Source organism: Ambystoma mexicanum, chromosome 7p, assembly GCF_040938575.1.
Source record: "Ambystoma mexicanum isolate Mex_15411 chromosome 7p, UKY_AmexF1_1, whole genome shotgun sequence".
NCBI classification, from domain to species: domain Eukaryota; kingdom Metazoa; phylum Chordata; class Amphibia; order Caudata; family Ambystomatidae; genus Ambystoma; species Ambystoma mexicanum.
The window spans coordinates 186,707,855-186,729,446 of record NC_090939.1 but is presented as its reverse complement, the minus strand read 5'-3'; the positions used below and the strand labels follow the sequence as shown (position 1 = coordinate 186,729,446).

Sequence of the window (21,592 nt, the reverse complement as noted above, 5' to 3'; positions counted from 1 at the left end):
AGCTAACTTTAAATCTTTTAACAGCCTTACCATTTCTGTTGTTAAAAAAATGTCCACCCCCGAGGAGGCTCTAAACCAAAATTCCTCAGTGTCTAGCCAGCTAATATCGTAGACAAATCTTCTCAGTCTCAAGACTCTCAGATCCCTAGTGCCCGTACACTTGATTACCAGATGTTTTAATGTTTGGCATTCATTTACATCGCATTTCGTACAGCAATTATCTGATTGAGTTAAATCTCTGGTTGATTGAATTTCCAGAGTAGGGAGTAAATTGAGTCTGAACCTCAAGAAAATGTCCCTCGAGCATGGATCTGGATATTTTACCAGGTATTGGGGAAGAAACGTCCTTTTTTTATCCATACTAGAGAACGATTGCAATAATTTTGTCAGCCTCATCCTCTCTCCTGTGTTCACTCAATCCCAACTTTTCAGGCGTTCTTTCACTTTCATCAGATTTTGTATCAAAAGATCTGATGTACAATCTGATTTTTCCAACAGCTCCTGGCATTTCAGCTTTAGTTTTTCAAGGCATTTGTTCGAATTGCCCTGGAGCAGGAAGGACAAATCCTCGTATAAAGACCATCAGGGACCTATACAAGGAGAGACATTTCCACTCCAGCCACGACCTTAAGGAGTAGAGCCCCAATTCATACCTCATAGATACTATTTGAACACAATTCGGGAGAAATAATGTTGTTTTCCAGAGTTTTGATTCTATCGCATCCCAGTTGCTTTCTAATGCAAGTACATTTTTATCCATACTATACAGGATGATCAGGACCACCTTTCCAAAATAGAATTTTACCAGAGGAAATATAGAGAATTTACACAATTTTATTTTTAGCCTTTTCATTTGAGCACCAATCTTAATAGTTTTTAAATGGATCATTTCTAATAGATGGATCTTGGTTGGGTATGATTTAATTACAGATCTCAAATAAGTAAGCTCAGACACAATCTCTATTTTCTGTGGTCCATTACCCAGGGATAATTCTTCACTATTTTATTCGAATGTTTGAAAATAAGAATCCTAGATTTCTCCGGATTTATTTATATTTAAAGCATACAATTCAAGTGCAGACAGCAATCTCTGTAGGCCTACTTGTGAATGGTCCATTACCACTACGTCATCGGCGTAGGCCAGCCAGTTCATTTTAGTTGAGCCGAGGCGCAGTGATAGTAGACCACTATCTTTCAGATACATACCTAGATCAGCCACAAATACGATAAAGAGAAGGGGTGCTATCAGGCAGCCGTGATGCACCCCTCTATCTACCCGTATTGTGCTTGTTAATTGACCGCTTCTAGAAGGTCTAACTCTCATCCTAGTATTTTGATGGAGTTCAATTAGGATAGAGAGTAAGTCTCAGGGGACTCCCCATGCATGCAATTTCTTCCACAAAAGAGTCCGATTGACCGTATCGAATGCTTGATTAAGGTCAATCCATGCTCCAAAAAGGGGTATACCATTTTTATTTCCCAGATCTCCATTCAAGCAGCTGAGAACCAAACCAATTAGGGAGGTGGATAGACCCTTTCTAAAACCCGTTTGTTGTTTCGGAATTATACCCTTTAATTTCGCCCACTCTTCTAACTCCCTTAAAATTAGGCCGGCAAAGATTTTACTGTCCGCATCCAATAGTGAAATTGGTCTATTATTCACTGCTAGGAGTCTGTCTCCTTTTTTAAAAATCGGGATTGTATTTTTCCACGACTCTGGGAGACGTCTTGATCTAATTATTTGGTCAAAGAGTAGTTTGAGTACATGGACCCACAGCGATGGGTTCATTTTCAATGTCCAATTACTAAGTCCATGGGGGGCCGGCCGCTCTCGATGTAGAAGAGCTCCTTATTAAGTGCTCTATGCCAGCTTTAGTATAAGAGAGGGACCACAGAGCCGTTTCCCACTTGACATCTATGTATGCAACTGCAGACCTATATACCAACGAAAAATGGTCCACCCACGTCTGTACATTGTATGAAAGCGTCTTGATTACCCATTTGCTGTTCTAGCTTTGACCCCAGAATGGCCCAGAAGTTTCTTGAATTTCTCTTACTCAGAGACCTGAGCATAGCTTCCCCATCTTGCTGAAAGATGATTGACTTGATTGATCTTTTCCAGTTTCTATAAAAATTGTTCATGGAGGTTAACACTGTCTCAAAGGACTTCCTATCGAGATTAGCTCTTTTTAACACAGACTTGTTCAACCTTATATTCTTTTTCTGTTCCATTACCTGGTAGTTAAACATATGCTTATGAAACAGTTTACGTGAATGGTTATTCTGTTTATGGGGATCCAACTCCAGTAATAACAAATGGAAACTTAATGGATCACAGGAATCATACATTTGAACCTCAGGAACATTAGCCACAAATTTTGCAGTTTGTTGGTCAAACGTTTCCCACCCCTATCAAATTTTCTAATGCAGTTCCCAGCCGAATTATCTGTCAGTTTACAAGCATATATAGGGACAGTTGTGGACACGTTGATATCTATTAGTAATTTGAGCATAGCATGATCATCCACATTACCCTCCTCTACAACTAGTGTAACACAGTTTTCAAAGATTTTTCGAGAGGCAAAAAAATAATCAATTGTAGAGGAAGCTGGTCCCCTATGCCAGGTTGGATTACTCTGGATATCACCGCTGATACTACCATTTAGCATCCAGTAGTCCCAGCCCTTCATGAAATTTACCTATGTTATACCATTATGTGTTTGATGGCGTGTATTCCCTGTGATCAGATCTTTTGTTGTTAGACATTGGGAGTTTAAATCTCCTGCTATTAACACTTCGTCCATTGGGTAAAGAGAGAAAATATCAACCAGCAAATCAGAAAGTTTTGTTAGGAAGTCCAAAAGACCCCCCTGACGAGGGTTCCAATATAAGTTTACCAGAATCCAGTTCTGAACCATCTTTGGGGCTTTAAACTCCAACCTTACTATCAAAATGCCTTGTTCCTCATTTGATAGTAGCCTGGATTCATAGTAAGCACTATTTTTGCAAATTGTCAATAGTCCCCCAAAACGTCTCCCTCCTTCCGACGCTTCTGCCAGTTGTTGGAACGTGGTAAATTCATCTATTCCAATTAAACATGTCAGCCAAGTTTCCTGAAGTAAAATCAAGTCAAAAGATCCAAAGATATAGGATTTTCTAGGCTCTAAGACAAAAGAGTTATAGCCTCTAGAGGTACATAACGGTACCTTGAAATGGTTTTTTGCTAAAGACTCTTCTGCTGAATACCCATTCTCATAAGAACTTGTGTGATTATCTCTGGAACCAGGCAGCCGTTGAACCGGAGGCCATACTGTTGACATTATTTTGGGTTTGGTTACACAGCTGATTTCCTTTCAACTGGGGAGATGTATCCATTAACGTGGGGCAGAATGGATTGCAGACCCAGATTTGATTTTAATAATAATTCAGCAGTATTTGTGTTTGGGGATAAGGGAAATTTTACCACTTCAATATCATCTAAGGAAAAGTATTTCAAACCTGGGATTGATTTCATTTCACATAGGATCCTGGAACGATTCAACGGATCCCTCATTTGGGAGGTTGGTGACAGTCGTGATATATATATACTCTTACATCTTTCAACTGATTCGAGTTATTTAAACTTCGATTACACAATTTTGGCTTTGGCTCCACCTGTAGGTGAGATAGCAAGTTTTTCTTTGGCTCTGACCCCTCACCAGAGCATGGAGGATTTTGGACGTCTTCTTTAATGCTGCCAGATGCCAGATTCACCAGAGCTGCTAGTTGTAAGCCTCCTTTAGTGCCTGCTATTGGTATCCCGCTGCTTATAGCAGGAATCTGACTCAATCCCCAAGACCTGTCTCTTGAGGTTGTTTAGTTTTTAGAAAACTTGGGGCTATCTTTATTGCAGGATTCACCATCTTTGTTTTTTTCTTCTATAGCAAAACAAATTGGGGCAATGCGCTTTGGGGGATCTATTGTGTCTGTTTGAATGCCCACAGTCATTTTCTTTGAGACCGTCTTAGGGATTTCATTAAATTGTTTCTTTTCTTTTTCTTTATTATTTTTTTTCTGTTTTACTCCTTTTCCTTTCTTTGGTGGAGCCACTTTTTCTTCTATTCCCACCTTTCCAGCCTTTGCCTTAAGAGTCTTCATAAAACGATTAGTATCAGTTGTCAGATGTTTCCTCTTAGCTTTGCACTTCCCTTTCACCTCCTCTGATGATTTTAGCACCTCTTCCATACGCATTTTCTTCTTTTACTTTTTCGCTCTACCTGACAATTTCTTGTTGTTTTTATTTTTCTCCTCTTCACCCCGGTCCTCACAGTTTATAGACACCTTTCCGGGAGGCTCCGAGGGAGGCTCTTTAGATGTAACATCTAAATCTATCACCTGTGCCATTCAGAGAACTTCCTCCATCACTGATGCTGACAGGGGTGAATCATCAAGCACTAGCTCAGGGGCTATCCTAGGTTGGTCAAAATTGCAGCTCTCCTCGTTCCCTTTAAAGGAAACTCTAAGTTCTTCAATAGAGAATCTAAATCTGTTTTCATCAGGGCATGTTGGACTGAGAGATGGTCCAGTTTCATAGCTTGATCTCTTGACATTTCCCGTAGTTCCTTTTGGATCATTCCCATACCATCATTGTGGCTGTTTTCAATGCCGTCGCCATTATGTCATTCAATTCCATTTCCTTCGGTATTTCTAAGAGTATACCCAAGTGTTGCTGTACCTCCAACTTAATAGATTCGAAGACCTTCACCAGTGAGCTTAGCACAAAGTTCACAGCGGTAATTGTTGGAGGAATTAGGGTAGGATTTGGATCGATTTGCTTTGGTTGCTGGATATTTGCAGAAGGGTCTGTCAACTTAGTTGGTTCATAGAGAGTGGCTTCGTTTTCCAGATTACCTTGTTGTTCCTCCGGTATTTTATTTAGCTTGTATGATACGTTCACTGGTGTTTGCATTTGTAATTCCACCATCTCTTCATCACAGATGTCTAACCCAATAGTAATAACTGGAGCAATTACCTCATTTGGTTCATTTGTAGGAAGATCCAATAAGGGGCAGGTAGTTGTTGGTTTTAGGCCTTGAGAGAAATGGGTTAATATTGCATTTGTCATTGTGGTAGTCCTCAGAGTATACTCTAAATTGGTGGATAGTGAATCACGGATTTGATGCTTGACTGGTGTCGAAATTCCCACTTCTTGGCCTTGCAGGGACCGAAGGTCCACAGATGTGTTAAAAAAACCAGAGGTTGAGGGTATTTGATTATCCAGAGAGAAAACGCTTGGTGGTGGGCGAAGTATGCCTCCACCTTTCTTATAGCGTTTCAAAAAGGATCTACTTTACCTACATTGTAGCTTCTCGTCCTGATCCTTACCCATGCCCTCTGTTATTTTCTTTTGTAACTGGATATAATCAAGATTGCCTGAGCTACGCAGATTATACATTGTGCAGCTGCCTCACAATTATTGGTAGATCAGCTCCCGCGCGCAGCCCTTGGGTCAAAGGCTCGATGGCCCGCAGTCCCCAAGAGACTATTTAGTAAACAACAGCAAAGAAAAGTGTATGTAGGCGCCACTTTTTAACACCCCCAGATATCCACCAACCAATGATATTGTGATAAGGGGAATATAGGATTTAAATCAGCCTTGCTTGTCATTCATTGATGCGGGCTTATAGAATCTAAGCAAGACCATTAGCAATAATCAGTACATTTTATCCCCGCCGGGGGACGTGCAATGTGGACATGAACGGACGACTTCACTTAAGGTTATCTTCCCCCGTCCTGCCTCCAGCGCACAGCAAACAGCCAAACAGCCTCGAAAATCTGCGCCCTTCACGTGCGCGGGCTTCACGCAGCTAGGGCATTGATGTTCAGTTTAGATCCACTTCCTGGTTTGCAAGGTGGGTGGAGCTACAATCTCGTAGCTCTTAAGGAAGCTGCACCTTCTTTGGGTACGAGAGTTCTTCTCAAGCAGTTACAAGATTCCTGGTCTGAAACACAAGCACTCCGCTCCCCTTGTGCTCCGCTTGTGCTCCCAGGTAAAAAACAATAACAGCAGTATCGGCAGCCACAGAAACGCTTTCTCGCACAGCACAGCCAAACAGCCTAAAAAATGCGCACCCTTTACGTGCGCAGGCTTTACACCGCAAGGGTGTTGATGTTCAGTTTAAATCCACTTCCTGGTTTGCAAGGTGGGCGGAGCTGCAATCTCGTACCTCTTAAGGGAGCCGCACCTTCTTTGGGTACGACAGTTCATCTCAGGCAGTTACAAGATTCCTGGTCTGAAACACAAGCACTCCGATCCCCTTGTGCTCTGCTTCCGCTCCCAGGTAAAAAATAATAACAGCAGTATCGGCAGCCACAGAATGCTTTCTCGCACAGCACAGCCAAACAGCCTCGAAAATGTGTGCCCTTTACGTGCCTGCAAAGGGAACTGTGAGAGGACACTGAGGAACTAGAGAGGAGGAGTGGGAGATCCAGTCAGCCAGAGGGTTGTGGGGAATGTGAGCAACAAAACCAGATGTCCAAAATAAGAAGTCCAGAAAACACTAGTTCGAATGTCCACGAAAAGCCATGTAAATTCAAAAAGAGGGATGATCGTAAGAAGTAGTGCTAAAGCAGTCCCTGATCCAGGAACTATCTATCTATGCAACGACAAGCAAGGAGTAACCCAAGAGGTAGACTAAAGCAATCTGTGATCAAAGCACTGAGGAATTCAGGTGACAACAGGCAGGGGGTATTGGAAAGAAGCAGACGGTAGACGGTCTGGGTCAAAACAACCAAGTAGTAGAAACACCGAAAGTAGGAAACCAGACACCACTCACCCCGAACTCACGTTGAGTAGTATGGCTGCGATGGAAACAGCACCCTAAATGGCTCACACAGACATGGCAACAACAGTGATGTCTTTGATGACGTTGCGGGTGCATTGACATCTGGGAAAGTGAGACGGGAGAGCGCTGCAGAGGTGTAGGTGCCAGGGCAGATGCCAGTCAGCCCAAGGCCAGCATGCAGATTGTGTGGGCATCCCTGGTCTCCTGACAACACTTCGTAGTACAAATTGAGTAAATGTCATCGGCCATTTATTCACAACAGGCAGTGTTTACAATGGATTCCTAATGAATCTGCAAGCTCAAGCTGGTGAAAAAAAGCAGTCGGATTTAATAGGAATCCAAAGAATTTGCACCAGCATGGAAATATGCAACAGTAAATTCTTGCAGAGAGTGGTGCCTGCCCCTTTAAGGGCACACACAGGGCAGAGTGACGCAACTCTGCCACGTGTGCTTGCAATAAATGGGGCGTTGCCGCGGCAAAGCGATCGTGGAGCCCGGGCAGCAAGCACGTCTCTGTGTGTGCTCTGTGGCTGCGGGGGCTCACAGGGGACAGTGGAACATTCTGGCCACACCCAACAGTGGCGACAATGCTGAGGGATCGCAGTGGACCAGCTGGGCAGAGGCAGTGAAATTGTGGGGGAATTTTTTCTTCTTGCATTTTCATGCTGCTGAGTCAGCGAAACCCATGCAGTCGGCTGCCATTTTGTGCACGTAGTGGTGAGGCTCGCGGCTCCTGTTACTACCATTGAGTGTGTCTACCGCGGGCTGCGTTCACAGCTGCAGTATTGCACCCATGGGTGCCCATTTTGTCAAAATGGCCCCGGTCTTCTTTTTTCGCCATTTCTTGTTAGAAAGGTCCATCTTGAGATTTACTCTGCGCACCAAACCAGGTATGGTCCCTTTGTTCCTTTCGTCTTTGGCAGGATTCACTGGTAAAGCCCGCCTCTGGCTCCAGCGTGTCTGGCAGGGCAGGAAGCAAGGGAGGATGCCGAAACTCCCTGTGCGTAGTCTCCTTGGTTACAGGAATGCACCCAAAGGTGATTGGCCGGCTGGCTGTCCTTGCAGGACAGCCACCCTGCTGTGCTATTGACAGCTAGGCTGCGAATGAATGGGAGAGACTTGCATAACAGGCGAGGTCTTTTGCAAGGAGGGCAGAGTCAACCCCTGGACAAAGGAATCTGAAGAGAACTTGGAGGAGAAGCTTGCTGCAACTCCTGGACCGTTGGTTTGCCTGGTGAAGCCCTGCTGCAGTGCTGAAGCTCTGGATGGGCCCCGACTAGAGAAGCCCTGCAAAGGACAACTTCTCCCCTTGGGTTGGTGGGACCAATCCACCCCAAGATGAACTCATCTGGAAATCCTCTTATTGCGGGCTGTACTTCCATTTGCTGCTGCAAGAACTGAGTGCCAGGGAGAGGAACACCAGAAACGAGTGCACCGCTTTTAAGTCGGACCCGAGCTCCAGGAAGATCCTCGGACTCCCTCGAAGCACTGGGACTAACCAAGCCTGAGCCACCTCAACAGAGTGCTGGACCACAGAAGCAAGGAAAGTCCACCAAGTGTCCAAGAACCACACTGGTGCTATTTGCGAGAAGCTGAGGCCGCAAAGTGCCGCTGATCTGAAGTTTGCCCATTGCTGCCGCCAACCTTCAAATCGTAGTGCAGGAGTCCTCAGACGTCCTCCCTCTTGTCCCTATGACTGAAGCCCAGGAACAAAAGGATCTGCCATAACACAACAGGAACAGAAGCCAGCTGGAACCAATTTCTCCAGACCTAAGGTACTGTAAACTAAGAGGTACTTACCTCTTTTTGTTTAGCTCACTAGCTCTCAGTTGAGACCTGCAGGGGCTGCCTTTTTGCAGAGTTGCTTGCAGCTTTGTCCCTCACAATCCTCCCATCTTGTGGCCCAACAGTGATTTATTTTTCAACAAGAACTCTCTATAACATTGTGCAAGACTTTTTACTTACCTTCAAGGGGTGCCTCAGCTCCCCGAAACTTTGCTCAATTGACATTGGCTGTCCTGACTCCCTGAAGACTCTTCTAACCTCTGACTTTGTGTTTTAATCTGTCCCTCCAAAAGTCATACATTCTTTACTTGTATAGCTGCGAAAGGGTTAATCTACATTGCATTGGGGGGGTTTAAAAGTGCTTACCTGTTTGAGAAACTTGTTAACCATTGTTTCCTTCCCTAACCTTTTCTTTTTGACACTAAACTCAGTATTGCTGTAAATGTACCAGTGATATATCAATGTCCACAGTGTCCTAACTACTGAAGTTACCTGAGGGTGTAGGAAGTATCTGTGTGCCATCCCAAAATGTGTATCTACTGATTGAAACTGAGAGTGCGTATTTTTGAAGTATATTTAAGTGTTACATATTTGCTCCCTTCTAAAGAAGGCTTATTCAAACTGACTGTTAAATTAATAAATAATTGTTTAATCACGAAACCTTGAGTTTAAGTTTTATTTGGATACTTGTCACAGTGAAACTCTATGTTGCAACCCTACAGCTCACATTGACCCCTCTTGAGATAAGCCTGGCTGCTCAGTCACTCTACCAACTTGTGTAGTGCACGCATATACCAAAGGTTGGGTTAACTATTGGCAAGAGGACAAGGCTGGTGCAGTCTCACACAGGGTACTGCATACAATCTTGCCTAACAGTTTGTATTTGCCTTCTTTTGTTGTTGGTTATGAAAAAGGAGGAGGGTGGTGCCTGTCCCTTTAAGAGCATACACACGGCAGAGTGATGCAACTCCGCTGCATGTGCTTGTAATAAAAGGGGCGTTGCCACGGCCGTGGCAGAGCGACCGTGGAGCACGGACAGCAAGCCCATCTCTGTGTGTGCTCTGTGGCTGGGGTGGCTCACGGCGGCCAGAGGAGCAATCTGGCCACAAGCTGCACACATTGGTATGTCTGAGAGAATGGGGTGGTGGAAACAGTAATTTCGTTCTGTGCACTTTCTCTGCCATACAAGGAGGAGAGTAAAAAGCATGAGTAACATGTTCGCATATGCATTTGTACACATGATTTGCATTCTAATCAACAGTAAACATTACCCGCGAAGGGATATGAGCAATGACTAAGGATACATGGTGTCAGGTTCTGTGATGTCATTCCTGTGATGCCGTAAGAGGTTTAAAGTAGTAAAATGTCACTTACCATAGTGTTGTGATTTGGCAACATAATACAATTAAACTTCCCCTGCTGAAACGAATGTCTGAAGCCGTTACCCCCAGATGTCCTGGCTGGGGTGGGGTGGAATGGGTGTACGTTCATTAAAAAAACTAGCAAAGTTTATCCTTTCATAGATTTGGTCACTTCATGTCAAATAACTTAACTCACGTAAAGCATATCAAAAGAAGAGTTATTGTAGGGCTTTTATGCTATGTTCCTTTGCTACACAACATGCTTCTAGAACATATACATGAGTATAATATAGGGTCTTACCTTGGCAGCTCTGTAAAGGTTGCGTAAAAAGGGGAAATGCGCTGAAGCAATTTCATTAAAGGCATCTTGTACCATATCTGAAAAAGAGAAGGTATCAGTCATAAATATTTCAATGTAGCATAAACATGTGAGTATAATCAATAGGGGAGGGAGCCAGTCAACAGCAGTCTTCATCACTGAAAAAGTAATAATGTACCAACACTAGAAGAAACAGTCTTTATCAGAAATTATAACAAATATTGCCAAGTGTTTCGCTACATGTGCAGACTCTCCTTTTTAAGAATTTCTCCATGCATCATCTTAAACCTTCTCAAAACGTGTTTAATCCCAATGTAATCCTTAGCTCTGTGTCTAATTGTTTTAATTCTGTTTCTACATGGTATTATGTACATAAAAGGTCTGATGACTGAAAATAGCCAAATTACATAGCGGTAACCTTCATTACATAGAGTCGTAGCTTTCCCCATCACGCCCCTTACTACATGTGACGAAGACTCCTCATGTAGTAAGAGTGTGATGAGGAAGATGGACGGGAGTAATGGTCAGATTACTCATCGGTAATCTTCATTACTCCTCGTATTAGTCTTTCAGGTTCCAGTCCTTACTATGGAAACTGGATGACATAAATCACTTGCACATTTTATCCAAAGGGCAAAGTAGAATCCTGGTTGCAGAATGTGCTGAGAGGGAGGAATGGGAGAACACGCATCTGTCAAAGCTATCGACAATGAAACTGTATAAGGAGAGCTGCGATATAAGGATACCCGAAACTTTATCAGAAAAGTGAATTTGTATGAGTGCAGGAGAATAATCCTAATGATAAGGTTAAATGTTCTACTGGTGCGCTCTAGGACCCCATGGCTATGCATGGACAGGAAATGTCCATGTGGGATGTGAATGACCGGGAATCTATTACATTTTCTGTTGGCATGTAAAGACAATATTGGACCAAGAAGAAAATGGTTAAGATCACACTTTTTAAAGAATAAGGTGGTTAACTGTGTGGAAGCTATGATTTTAATGATGAACTTAACAGACAAGGCATTTATGTTCGATCTTGCTTCATATGTGAAAGAGTCATTGGGAGGACAGCAGTGTATTTTGTGATAGGATAATGTTTTTAAAAGCGGTCTTTTATAGTATGTATTTAACTGTTTATTTATGAAAGATGTTAATGGTATATACCGAAAAAACATTGAGTGACTGACTTACTATGTGAGAAGCATTTTCCTCACATAGTTAGGATCGTGATAAGGAAAACAGACACAGGGGTCATGTTTAAATAAACAGTCAAAACGAAAAACTAGTTTTGACATGCACCTTCAGCTCATTGTCAGAGAGCCCTTAGCACCATGGAAGAGAACAAAGTTACCTTTAGTGTTGCATTCGACAGGGAGATAAAACACGTTAGGCATACATCATTTTCTTGACAAGGTACTGGTACCTTAAGTCCACTGTGGTGGTAATTGGCACAGTATAAAAGCCTTATAACATTACATAATACTTCTCACAACTGTTGATAACGTGTGCACAATTTGCCAGCAGCAGCACAACACTGTGAGTTTGCATAATTATGCTACAACTGTAAATGTAGATTGTCTAACAACAGATGGAAAATACAGTTCTTGAAACAGAGACTGGATTAAATTGATCACAACTAGTGCGCCCAAATACTGCTCCCTTTACCACATTGTGATTCATGAATTGGGCAATAGGTCTTCAATTTAAGAGGGACTCTTGTCCTACTCACACTGTGATGCAGGAATTAGGGGATAGGTCTGCAGTTTCAGATGGACCTGTAAACTACACACACTGCAATGCAGAAATTGGGTAGGTCTGCCGTTTCAGAGGGGACCTTGCTCTACTCACAGTGGGATGCAGGAAATGCAGGTTATGTCTGCAGTTTCAGAGGGACCCTTGTCCTACTCACACTGTGATGCAGGGATTGAGGGTATCTCTGCAGTTTCACAGGGTCCTATTAGGGAGAATTCTCATATCTGTGCTAATTCCCTTCAACCTTAGAGACCCCCAGCTTTTTTGCTGGACTTCAGGACTTTTAATGTTGATCCTGGATTAAGTGAGACCTTTTTCTAACTCTCTCATGTATTTTGTATCTGATTTGGACTCTGTGTTTCTTTGGTTTTGGGGTCTGACAAACTCCATAGGCATCTTCCATTTGTATTGTGACACACAGCCCCTTCAGTGCAGTGTCACAGAGTAGTCCTTTGAATTTCTCATAAGGTTTAAATACCTTCTCTTGGGTAAACTACTGTTTACAAGAGTAGTAAAGTGAAATTGACTTTACTTACCTGTTTTTCCTATTTAGGTCCAGCACACCCCATCTTATGTGGAAGTACTGGGGGGTTACTTAGTAGCCCCTTTTCCTACTTACTCATGTAACATTTTTTATGCTACCTCACTACTTTCAATGACTGCTGGCAGTGGTTTAATTTTCCTACCATTGTCTGTTTTTACCGCAGGCTGAATCCTCAGCTGCAGTATAGCACCCATGGGTGCCCATTTGGTCAAAATGTCTTGCTTGTGAGGTATTTCTTGGTTTTTACTCTGCGCGCCAAACCAGATATAAACCCTTTAGTTTGTTTTGTCTTTGGCGGGGTTCAGTGCTGAAACGCACCTCTGGCTCCAGTGTGTTTGGCAGAGCAGGAGGCCAGGGAGGTGCCCCGAAACTCCCTGTCCTTAGTCTCCTTGGTTACCTGAATGCACCCAGTGCTGATTGGCTGGCTGGCTGTCCTTGTCTAATCAGACATCTGTTAGAATTGCCACAATCAATGTGCTCAGTGCCTTGCAACTCAATTCATAATTATCTTAAATTATCAGTTGTTACTAATCTGTGATCCTATATTTTAATTACAGCTTTGATGTACAGTAGGTCTGATCTTGAATTGAAAGTGTAGATTATGGAATTTTAAACTCATCTATGACACAGAATGTGTCTTGGTTAGAATTGATATTGATATTGATATTTTATTTCTATCGCACTCGTACACAAGTGTTTCAGAGCGCGACAAGGCAAGGGAGGGGAACAGGGGAGAACAAAACAGCGATCTTACTAGGCCCAGTGACATTGTGAACGCGCAAGTGCATGGGAGAGGGGGAGGAGAAAAGTGCATGGAAGGGGGGAGAAGTGGAAAGTGCGAGGCAGAGGAGAAAGAGATAAATAACAATAAATAAATAATAAAGGCAACGAACAGTTTTAGTGCAGCCAGCAATTTGCAAGTGCTAGGTTTAAGGCAGCAGACAGGGTAGGCCTGATAAGTGCAGGAAGAAAAAGGGGGGGCTGTATGGGTACAGATACAGACCCTAGTGCAAGGGGTGGCCCAGAGGCAGTGCGGGAGGGTGGCAGGGTGAACAGGTACCTTGGCCCGGAGGACAGAGGGTGGCCAGGTGCACGGTGCCAAGAGAGAACAGATCAGCAGGGGAGAGGGGGAGTGAAGGCAGAAGAAAAGAGGAAGGTCTTGAGGTGCTTCCGGAATCGGAGATGGTTCGCCTCAAGTTTTAGAGTGGCAGGGAGGCTGTTCCAGAGGGAGGTCCCAGTCGAAGACATAGATCTACCCCCAGCTTGTTTCTTTGAAAAACGACTGACCCTGAGGGAGTTGGAGGTAGAGGAGCGAAGAGCTTAGGAGGGGAGGTATTTGCAGAGGTATAGCTGAAGGTATTTGACCCAGGCACCAGAAAGCCTTGTGGACAATGCAGAGGGTTTTGAATTTAATCCTTGCATCCACTGGGAGCCAATGGAGAGATTTCAGAGCAGGAGAGATACGATCCCAGGGCTTGAGGCCAAGGACAAGTCTTGCAGTCCTGTTCTGGATTAGTTGCAGAAGGCGAAGAGTAGAGGCAGGTAGATTTAGAAAGAGGCTGTTACAATAGTCCAAGCTAGAGAGAACCAGAGCTTGGGATACCATGAGCTTCTGGGGGAAGGAGAGGAAAGGCAGAGTACCTCTGAGGAGGTGCAGTCGGAAATGTGGCTTTTTAGAGACCTCAGAGATGTGGGCGGAGAAGGAAAGGGTGAAGTGAAAGTTGACCCCGGGAGGCCGGCCAGTGAGTGAGGGGAAAGGATAGTGAAGGTGTGCCGATGAGGAGGATCTCCGTCTTGCTGGCATTCAGACAAAGATTATTTGTGGCACACCAATCCTGAATGGCAGTTAGGCAATCAGAGATGAGAGAGGGAGAGGAGATGGCAGAGGGCAGCCTGAAAATGAGTTAAGTGTTGTCAGCGTAGGAAATTTGAGCAGAAAGTGGCAATGTAGTGGGCGAGAGTTGCAAGGTATTGGTTGAAAAGCCAGGGCGAGAGGTTAGACCCCTGGGGAACACCACATGTAGAGAGGAAGATAGATGAAAGGAAGGACCCAAGTTGGACCTGGGAGGGTCGATCTGAAAGGAAAGAAGTCAGCCAGGCCAGAGCCTGATCGGTGATACCCAGGTTTTCACAGCGACAGTTGAACAGGATGGTATGGTTGACCGTGTCAAAGTCAGAAGAGAGATTGAGGAGGATGAGGACAGATGGAATATTAGAGTCAAGGTTGGAGAGCAGCTCTTCACGGATGTTCAGGAGAGCAGTTTCCGTGCTTCTGGCAGCTCTAAAGCCAGACTGGTGGTCATGGAGACAGCCAACAGAATTGGAATGAAGGTTAAGCTGAGAGCTGGCCAACTTTTCCAGGAGTTTGCCAAGAAAGGGAGTAATGGAAATAGGGCGATAGTTAGCTGGACAAGAAGGATCAACTGTGGGTTTCTTGAGAAGAGGATGCACAAAGGAGTGCTTCAGAGGGGAGGGGAAGGTTCCCGGGGCAAAGGAGTGGTTGCAAAAATCAGCAAGGGCCGGAGCGAGGGTGTCAATGTGGTCCTTGATGGTTTTAGAGGAACAGGGATTAACCTGTTTTGATGAGGCTTTCATAGATCAGACTTGTCTAGCGACCTTGTCAGGGGAGAAAAGAGGAAAGGATGAGAAGGATGATGGGAGGTGGCTAAAGGAGGGTCAGCAAGCACAGATGGGGAGGGGAGAGGCGGGGTGTGGGTGGAAAGGGTGGACAGGATGTCCTGGGATTTTTAAATGAAGTGAGAGGCAATGGCATTGCAAAGAGACTGGGAGGCAACAGGACGGGTAGAGACTGCGGCAGGGTTGGCCAGCTCATTGCAGATTTTAAAGAGTTCGGCTGAGTTGTTAGATGCCGCAAAGACACAAGCTTGAATGTGGACTCTCTTCTTGGTGAGGACAGAGAGTCGGTATTGCCTTTGTAGCAGGCGACAGGCCAGTTTGTCAGAGGATGAACAGGAAGTCCTCCATTTCCTCTCAGCCGTCCCAACACTTATGTTTAAGTGTAGCTAGGTCAGAGTGATACCAGGAATTGCACTTGGCTTTGGACTTCAAACGGATCCTCATGACAGGGGCATGAGCATCAAGCGTATCAGAAATTGAAGAGTAGAGCAGAGACAGGGCTGTGTCAGGATGTGAGACAGCCAAAGGTGGAGGGGGGGGGGAGAAAGTGGCACACGCTTCATGGGCCAGATGTCCGAGAAGGTAGGTGGCAGTGTTGGGGTAGGCTTGGCTTGGGGGGAAGAGAAGGAGAGATGAGAGGAGAGTAGGGAGTGATCGCTCCAGGAGATAGGAGTGGTCAGAGGGATAGAGAGGGGGAGGTCAGAGGAGATCAAGACATTGAGTGTGTGCCCTGCAGAATGAGTCGGGCGAGAGGGGAGGATGGACAGGGAGAGGGAGTCGCAGAGGTCACAGAAGAGTACAGAGGAGGAGCAAGGAGCGTCTAAATGTATATTGAGGTCACCGAGGAGGAGTTGTTGAGTGGTAGAGGACAGGAGAGAGGAGGAGAGGTCTGCCCACTCAGAGAGAAATGAGGTGATTAGACCAGGAGGCCGGTAGATGGTAACCACAGTAAGAGAATGGGTAGGCGAGAGAGAAAGCCTACAGACAAGGCATTCAAAAGAGGAGTAGGTCTGAGTGGGAATGATAGAGCCAGGAATCCACTCAGGAAAGATCAGAGCTACGCCCCCACCGGACCGGGAGGATCTGGGTGCTGAGAGGATCTTGTAGCCATCAGGGAGGAGAGTGTCAAAGCTTGTGACAGAGCTGGCTGTGAACCATGGCCCTCATTCCGAGTTTGGAGGTAACCATGGAGCTATTAGCTCCATGGCTGCCTCCAAACCCGCTCCGACTCCTCCATGGTGAATGGAGGTATTACCCCCCATTCCAAGGTTGGAGGGGGCGGTAATTCCCCATTCACCTTTTGCCCTTCCCCATTCCCATTTTTGCCCCATAGGGCTCAATGGGAATGGGGAAGGAGGTAATTACGGTACTGTAAATTACGGTGCCGTAATTACCTCCGAAGCCCCTTTGCGGGTCCTGTACTTAACTCCTGCTAAAAGCAGGAGTAAAGTACGGACCCGCAAAGGGACCTCGGAATACGGAGGTAGGGGATTACCAGCATCGGCACCCTTACCGGTGCCGGTAATTCCTTACCTCCAACCTCGGAATGACCCCCCATGTCTCAGTAAGCCCAATGACATCAAGGTCTAGTTCTTCAAGGAAGTGGCAGATGTCAGAGGAGTGTTTGACGGCAGAGCGAGAGTTGAGAGCGGCAATATGAAAAATGTTGCCAGCCTTAAAGACCTTCCTGGGAGGGGTACAGATCAGAGGTATGCCCTGCGGAGGAGAAAGAGCCCTAGGAGGGGCAGAGGAGGAGGAGGAGGAGAGAGAGGGCAAAGTAGCCAACAGGCCAGAGGAGGGGACAGCAGGAGATGAGAGGAAATTGATGAGGCGAGGGAAGCGCCTATCAAAGAGGAGGAGATTGGCCTGAGGGCCTTGGACCATGACAGTGCCATTTAGGTAGATATTAATGATGACTGGAGAGGAGTCGAAGGAAGCCATGAGAACGTCCCATTAATGGGAGAGGAGGAGATAGGGCAGAGCACAGAGACCATATGAGGAGTCCATAGATCTGGCGAAGGAACGCCAAAGAGGATGTCGGTGAGGGTCTGTCTGGCGGAAGCATTGGCGTAGGTGTCGGCGATAGGAAGACCAGGGTTAGAGGCCAAGATATCCTTTTTGAACTTCTTCCTACTAGACTTAGTGAGAAGGGAAGGATAATCAATGGAGAAGCAGTTGGAAAAGATAGGAGAAACAGAAATCGCCATTGGGGTGGAAGCGAGGAGAGGATGGAGATACTGGGGGGGCTAAGGCAGGTGGGTGTGGGACAAAAGAGAGCAGTGACGTCACTGGGCTGGCAAGTTACAGAGAAGAAACAGTATACAAGCAAAATACAGAGAATTTCGCAATGGGCAGCAAGATTTTACTTTTGAGCACAAAGCAAAAACAGCAAGATTTGACTTTTCAAATTTGGAATCGGATGTTAACAAAGGGTTTTAGGAAGCACTGCGCATCAGGATGACAACATGGGAGTAACAAGCAGAAAGAACAGTGATAGTCAAAGGCGGTAGGAGTGAGTCCATAAGGAGTGAACTAACCCATAGTTCTGGAGGAGGTAAAGTCAAGGCAGTCCGGATTTCTTAGAGGCGTGAGGTGGCAGCATCATTGTGGTTAATTGATAATATAGATCAATGTAATTCAATTGTAAATGTTTTATTGATTTGTGATTTTCCTAAATTGTAAATTCTTAAGACTTGTATAAATATAGATTGAAAGGTTGAATTAATTCAGCCAAATGAATTAAAAACATTTTTGTTTTAAAAAAAACATTTCCCAGCAGGACTCTCCCTGGCACTTCATTCTGTACATTAACAAGAATTCTAACAGTCATATTGGAGGAACAAACACAGACATAATTCATATACAAAAGAACCACTGAGTATGGATTCTCCAAGAGACTGCGGCGTCGATCAAATGTTTGATAAACGAGACATTGAGAAATGAGGACGAAGTATTATAAATAGAGGAATTTTAAGGGAAAAATTTGAGCCTCGGACAGAGCTGAGGAGGCAATTGGACATTGTATATTGTATAATGTATAAGTTTTGATATAAAAAGATTTTCTAAAGTTTGTATAAACTAAATGAAAAAAAAACAAAAAAAAAAAAACAGTCATATTATGGCACCGGATGAGAGCTGGCAGAATAAGAACCATTTGGATAGGGCCTCCTGCAAGTTTAGTGGGACCTTTGGGTGCCTTAGTTACATCCTCAGGTTTGAAAACAAGCTTTCATCTACCACTTTAATGCTTGCCCCAGTGTCTCTGATGGCAGGGGTTTCCTGACTATTACAAGAACACTGGCCTTATAATATTCATTTGTGTTATCTCGAATGGAGTTATACACATCCACATTCTGTTGTTGCCACAGACCGAGGGACACTAAAGATACACTGTCTTGAACTCCAATGGGGTCTTCAGCCAGAAGTTGAAAGTGTGCACTTGCCATTTGGGTTTCTCCCTCAGGGATGAAGGCAAAGAAGGCAGTGTGGACCCCTGAAGGTCTACCCTTACATCTGGGATCCCCTTTCACATGATCTACAGACCCACATACAAAACATTTCCCAATTTTTCTCTGGAATGGGGATTTCTGTTGCCCCCCCTCTGGTTTGGCACCAGAGGATTCACTAGACCTAGAAGGTTTCCCATGGAATTTACCTTTGCTATGTTTGTGGCCCTCTTTTGGATGGTTGTATTAGAATTCTCTTTCCCAGTTATGGGATAGTTCTAAAAAATGTGCTTGACATGTGCGTCTTTGATGACAGCAAGCAGCGGCATTGGGTAGCGGTCCCACTGACACTCTTGCCATCTACCACATTGAAATTCAGGAACTATATCATAATTTGGCCCAATCGTAGCTGAACTGGTAAGTTTTATGTGTTGGAACGTGCGAGGGCTGGGAAATCCGATAAAAAGGCATCAACTTCAATTGTACATTGAATGACAAAGTACACATTCTATTCCTGCAGGAAACTCACGCATTAGCAGCTGACAATACGAGATTCACTAGGAGCTGTGGCACACAGGGCTACCATACATTGCATTCATCACAATGCAGACCGGTCATGACCATTATCCACAAATCTATACAATATATTAGGGGTCTACCGAACTTCGGCTTCGAGTAAGTATTCGGCCGAATACCAGCTGAAAAAAAGCTATTCGGCTCCAGACTAATAGTTTCTTGCTATTCGGCTCTTGCCGAATACTTTGACATTCTCATTTGAATACAATGCAACATGAACTTAGAAAGGCAAATATAGACTTCAGTTTGCAAAACTGAATAGAATTAAACCAGACAAATTGCTATCACACAGCTGAAAAATATCTTATATTGTAATCTGCTCTTTAGGGAATGTTTTTTTAGATTCTTAGACAAAAAAGGTGCTCATCTTTTATATTTAGCCTGCAACAATACAGGAACATCTTTTCTTTTGGCAAATGTTTATATGCAATGTGCTTTCAGTTGGAAAAAACAAACTGAAAGAAATGTGCATAGGTACCTTCAGTTCCTGTCATGTCACTTCCCATTGTGTACGTCATAGTCCCCCCTTTTCTTGAGTCTGGAGTTTAACATTATCTGATATTTTATCAGGAATTATAAGTTACATATGTTTGTGTATTGGCGAGAAAGAGTGACTAGGATAAATGAAAAGTGAGCAGCATTTGTTTGGGTGGGGTGAATAGATATGAGATGGAGTTTACGCATTTCAGATTTCCTCTTGACTTGTGTCCTGAATGAGCCGACATGAACCATTTTATACATTTTTATGTGAGCTGAAAAGAAGTTTTGAAACTCGACCCCATCGACTTTGCAACTGGATAGAGAATGCAATGCATCTGATTCACAAAGGCAGTCCTTTTGCATTTGTGAAGCCTCCTACTTTAACTGGCACTGAATATGCAACAATCTTCTGTACATTTTGTCCCTTCATTTTGGTTAAATCTGCTTTATTTCTGGCTTTTATACTTTAAATAAAGATGCTACATTAATAACAATGAAGAGAAATAAAAGTATAGAATGCATTTAAAATAGTGCTTTATTTGTTTTTTTAATAAGTGTGTTTTTTTGAAGTTTGCAACTTGATTTATTAAATAAAGCAACTATTCGGCTTCATATTCGGCTTCGGCCAAATAGTTGACAAACTATTCGGTCGAATACTAAATATGCTATTCGGTACAGCCCTACAATATACACACATAAAGGCACACATAGACCCACTTGGACGCTATGTGCTACTGGGTGGCATACTATTGGGCCATAAAATAGTCTTGTTAAATGTCTACAGACCCAATGTTGATGACCCTGAGTTCTATATGGAGCTGATAGAGCTACTAGCACTCTACCCCTTAGCGCCCGTACTGTGGGGAGGAGATTTCGACACTATAATGGATATGGACCGGGACAGATCGAGGTCCAAAACCCGGCAGCTGACCTGGGCAGCTCTGGTACTACACAGGGATCTTAGTGAGATGGGGATAGTGGATGCCTGGAGAGTACTTTACCCCACCGTACGTAAATATTTGTACTATTCTACAGTGCATGATTCCCACTCCCAAATAGACGCGTGGTGGGTGTCTGATGCTTTACTGCACCATCTCAAAGAAACTGATATATTGCCTAGAACATTCTCTGACCATTCCCCAGTCACACTGAAACTGTTGCTAAGGGAAACATCAGACACAAGAAGACAGTAGAGATTCAAGCCACAATCACTGCTAGACCCCATCTTCGCCACTGGGAAGACAAATCGAGGAATACTTTGAGGTAAACACTGGCTCTGTTGATAGTCATGCAACCCTCTGGGAAGCCTTCAAGGCATACACACGTGGCATTGCACTACCAACGGAATCAGGGATACTTAAAACGATACGCAAATACATTCACGCAAGCAAAACTAAATTACGCCAACTAGAACAGACATATGCATCTATTCTCGAAAAAACAGTCTTGGGCGACATCAAAACTGAACTGGACAAATTCTGTGCACATGCAGACAGGGAGCTGAAGTTCTGGGATAATCTATGCCAGGCGAGGAAATATGGCGAGGGTGAACGTCCCGTTAATCTACTAGCTAGAATGGCGCAACAAGCAAAGGGTAGTCACCATATCCCATTGGCACAGGACGGATCGGGGCAAACGGTGCATACCATACCAGAAGTGTGCTGAGTGTTCCACTCGTTCTACTCCACGCTGTATACCAACTCAGACATAGTGACCCTTCCAGAGATAGAGGCATTTCTAGATAATCTACCATTATCAATACTGTCTCACGAAGCCAGGGAAAACATTGATCACCCCATTACTCCCAGAAAAATATCCTGTGCCGGCGAGGCTTTCCCATCTGGCAAAGCCCCTGGCCCAGATGG

At 44.3% G+C, this 21,592-nt stretch overlaps 1 protein-coding gene across 3 annotated transcripts in view; it reads right to left on the bottom strand.

Moving 5' to 3' along the window:
* The window catches only part of LOC138525816 (interferon-induced GTP-binding protein Mx3-like), a 948,323-nt gene that overhangs the window by 157,997 nt on the left and 768,734 nt on the right, over positions 1 to 21,592 (bottom strand). For all 3 annotated transcript variants that reach the window (XM_069636042.1, XM_069636043.1, XM_069636044.1), the window contains one exon: positions 10,272 to 10,348. In XM_069636042.1, the coding sequence (XP_069492143.1) occupies positions 10,272 to 10,348 (77 nt within the window). The remainder of the gene's footprint in view (positions 1 to 10,271; positions 10,349 to 21,592) is intronic.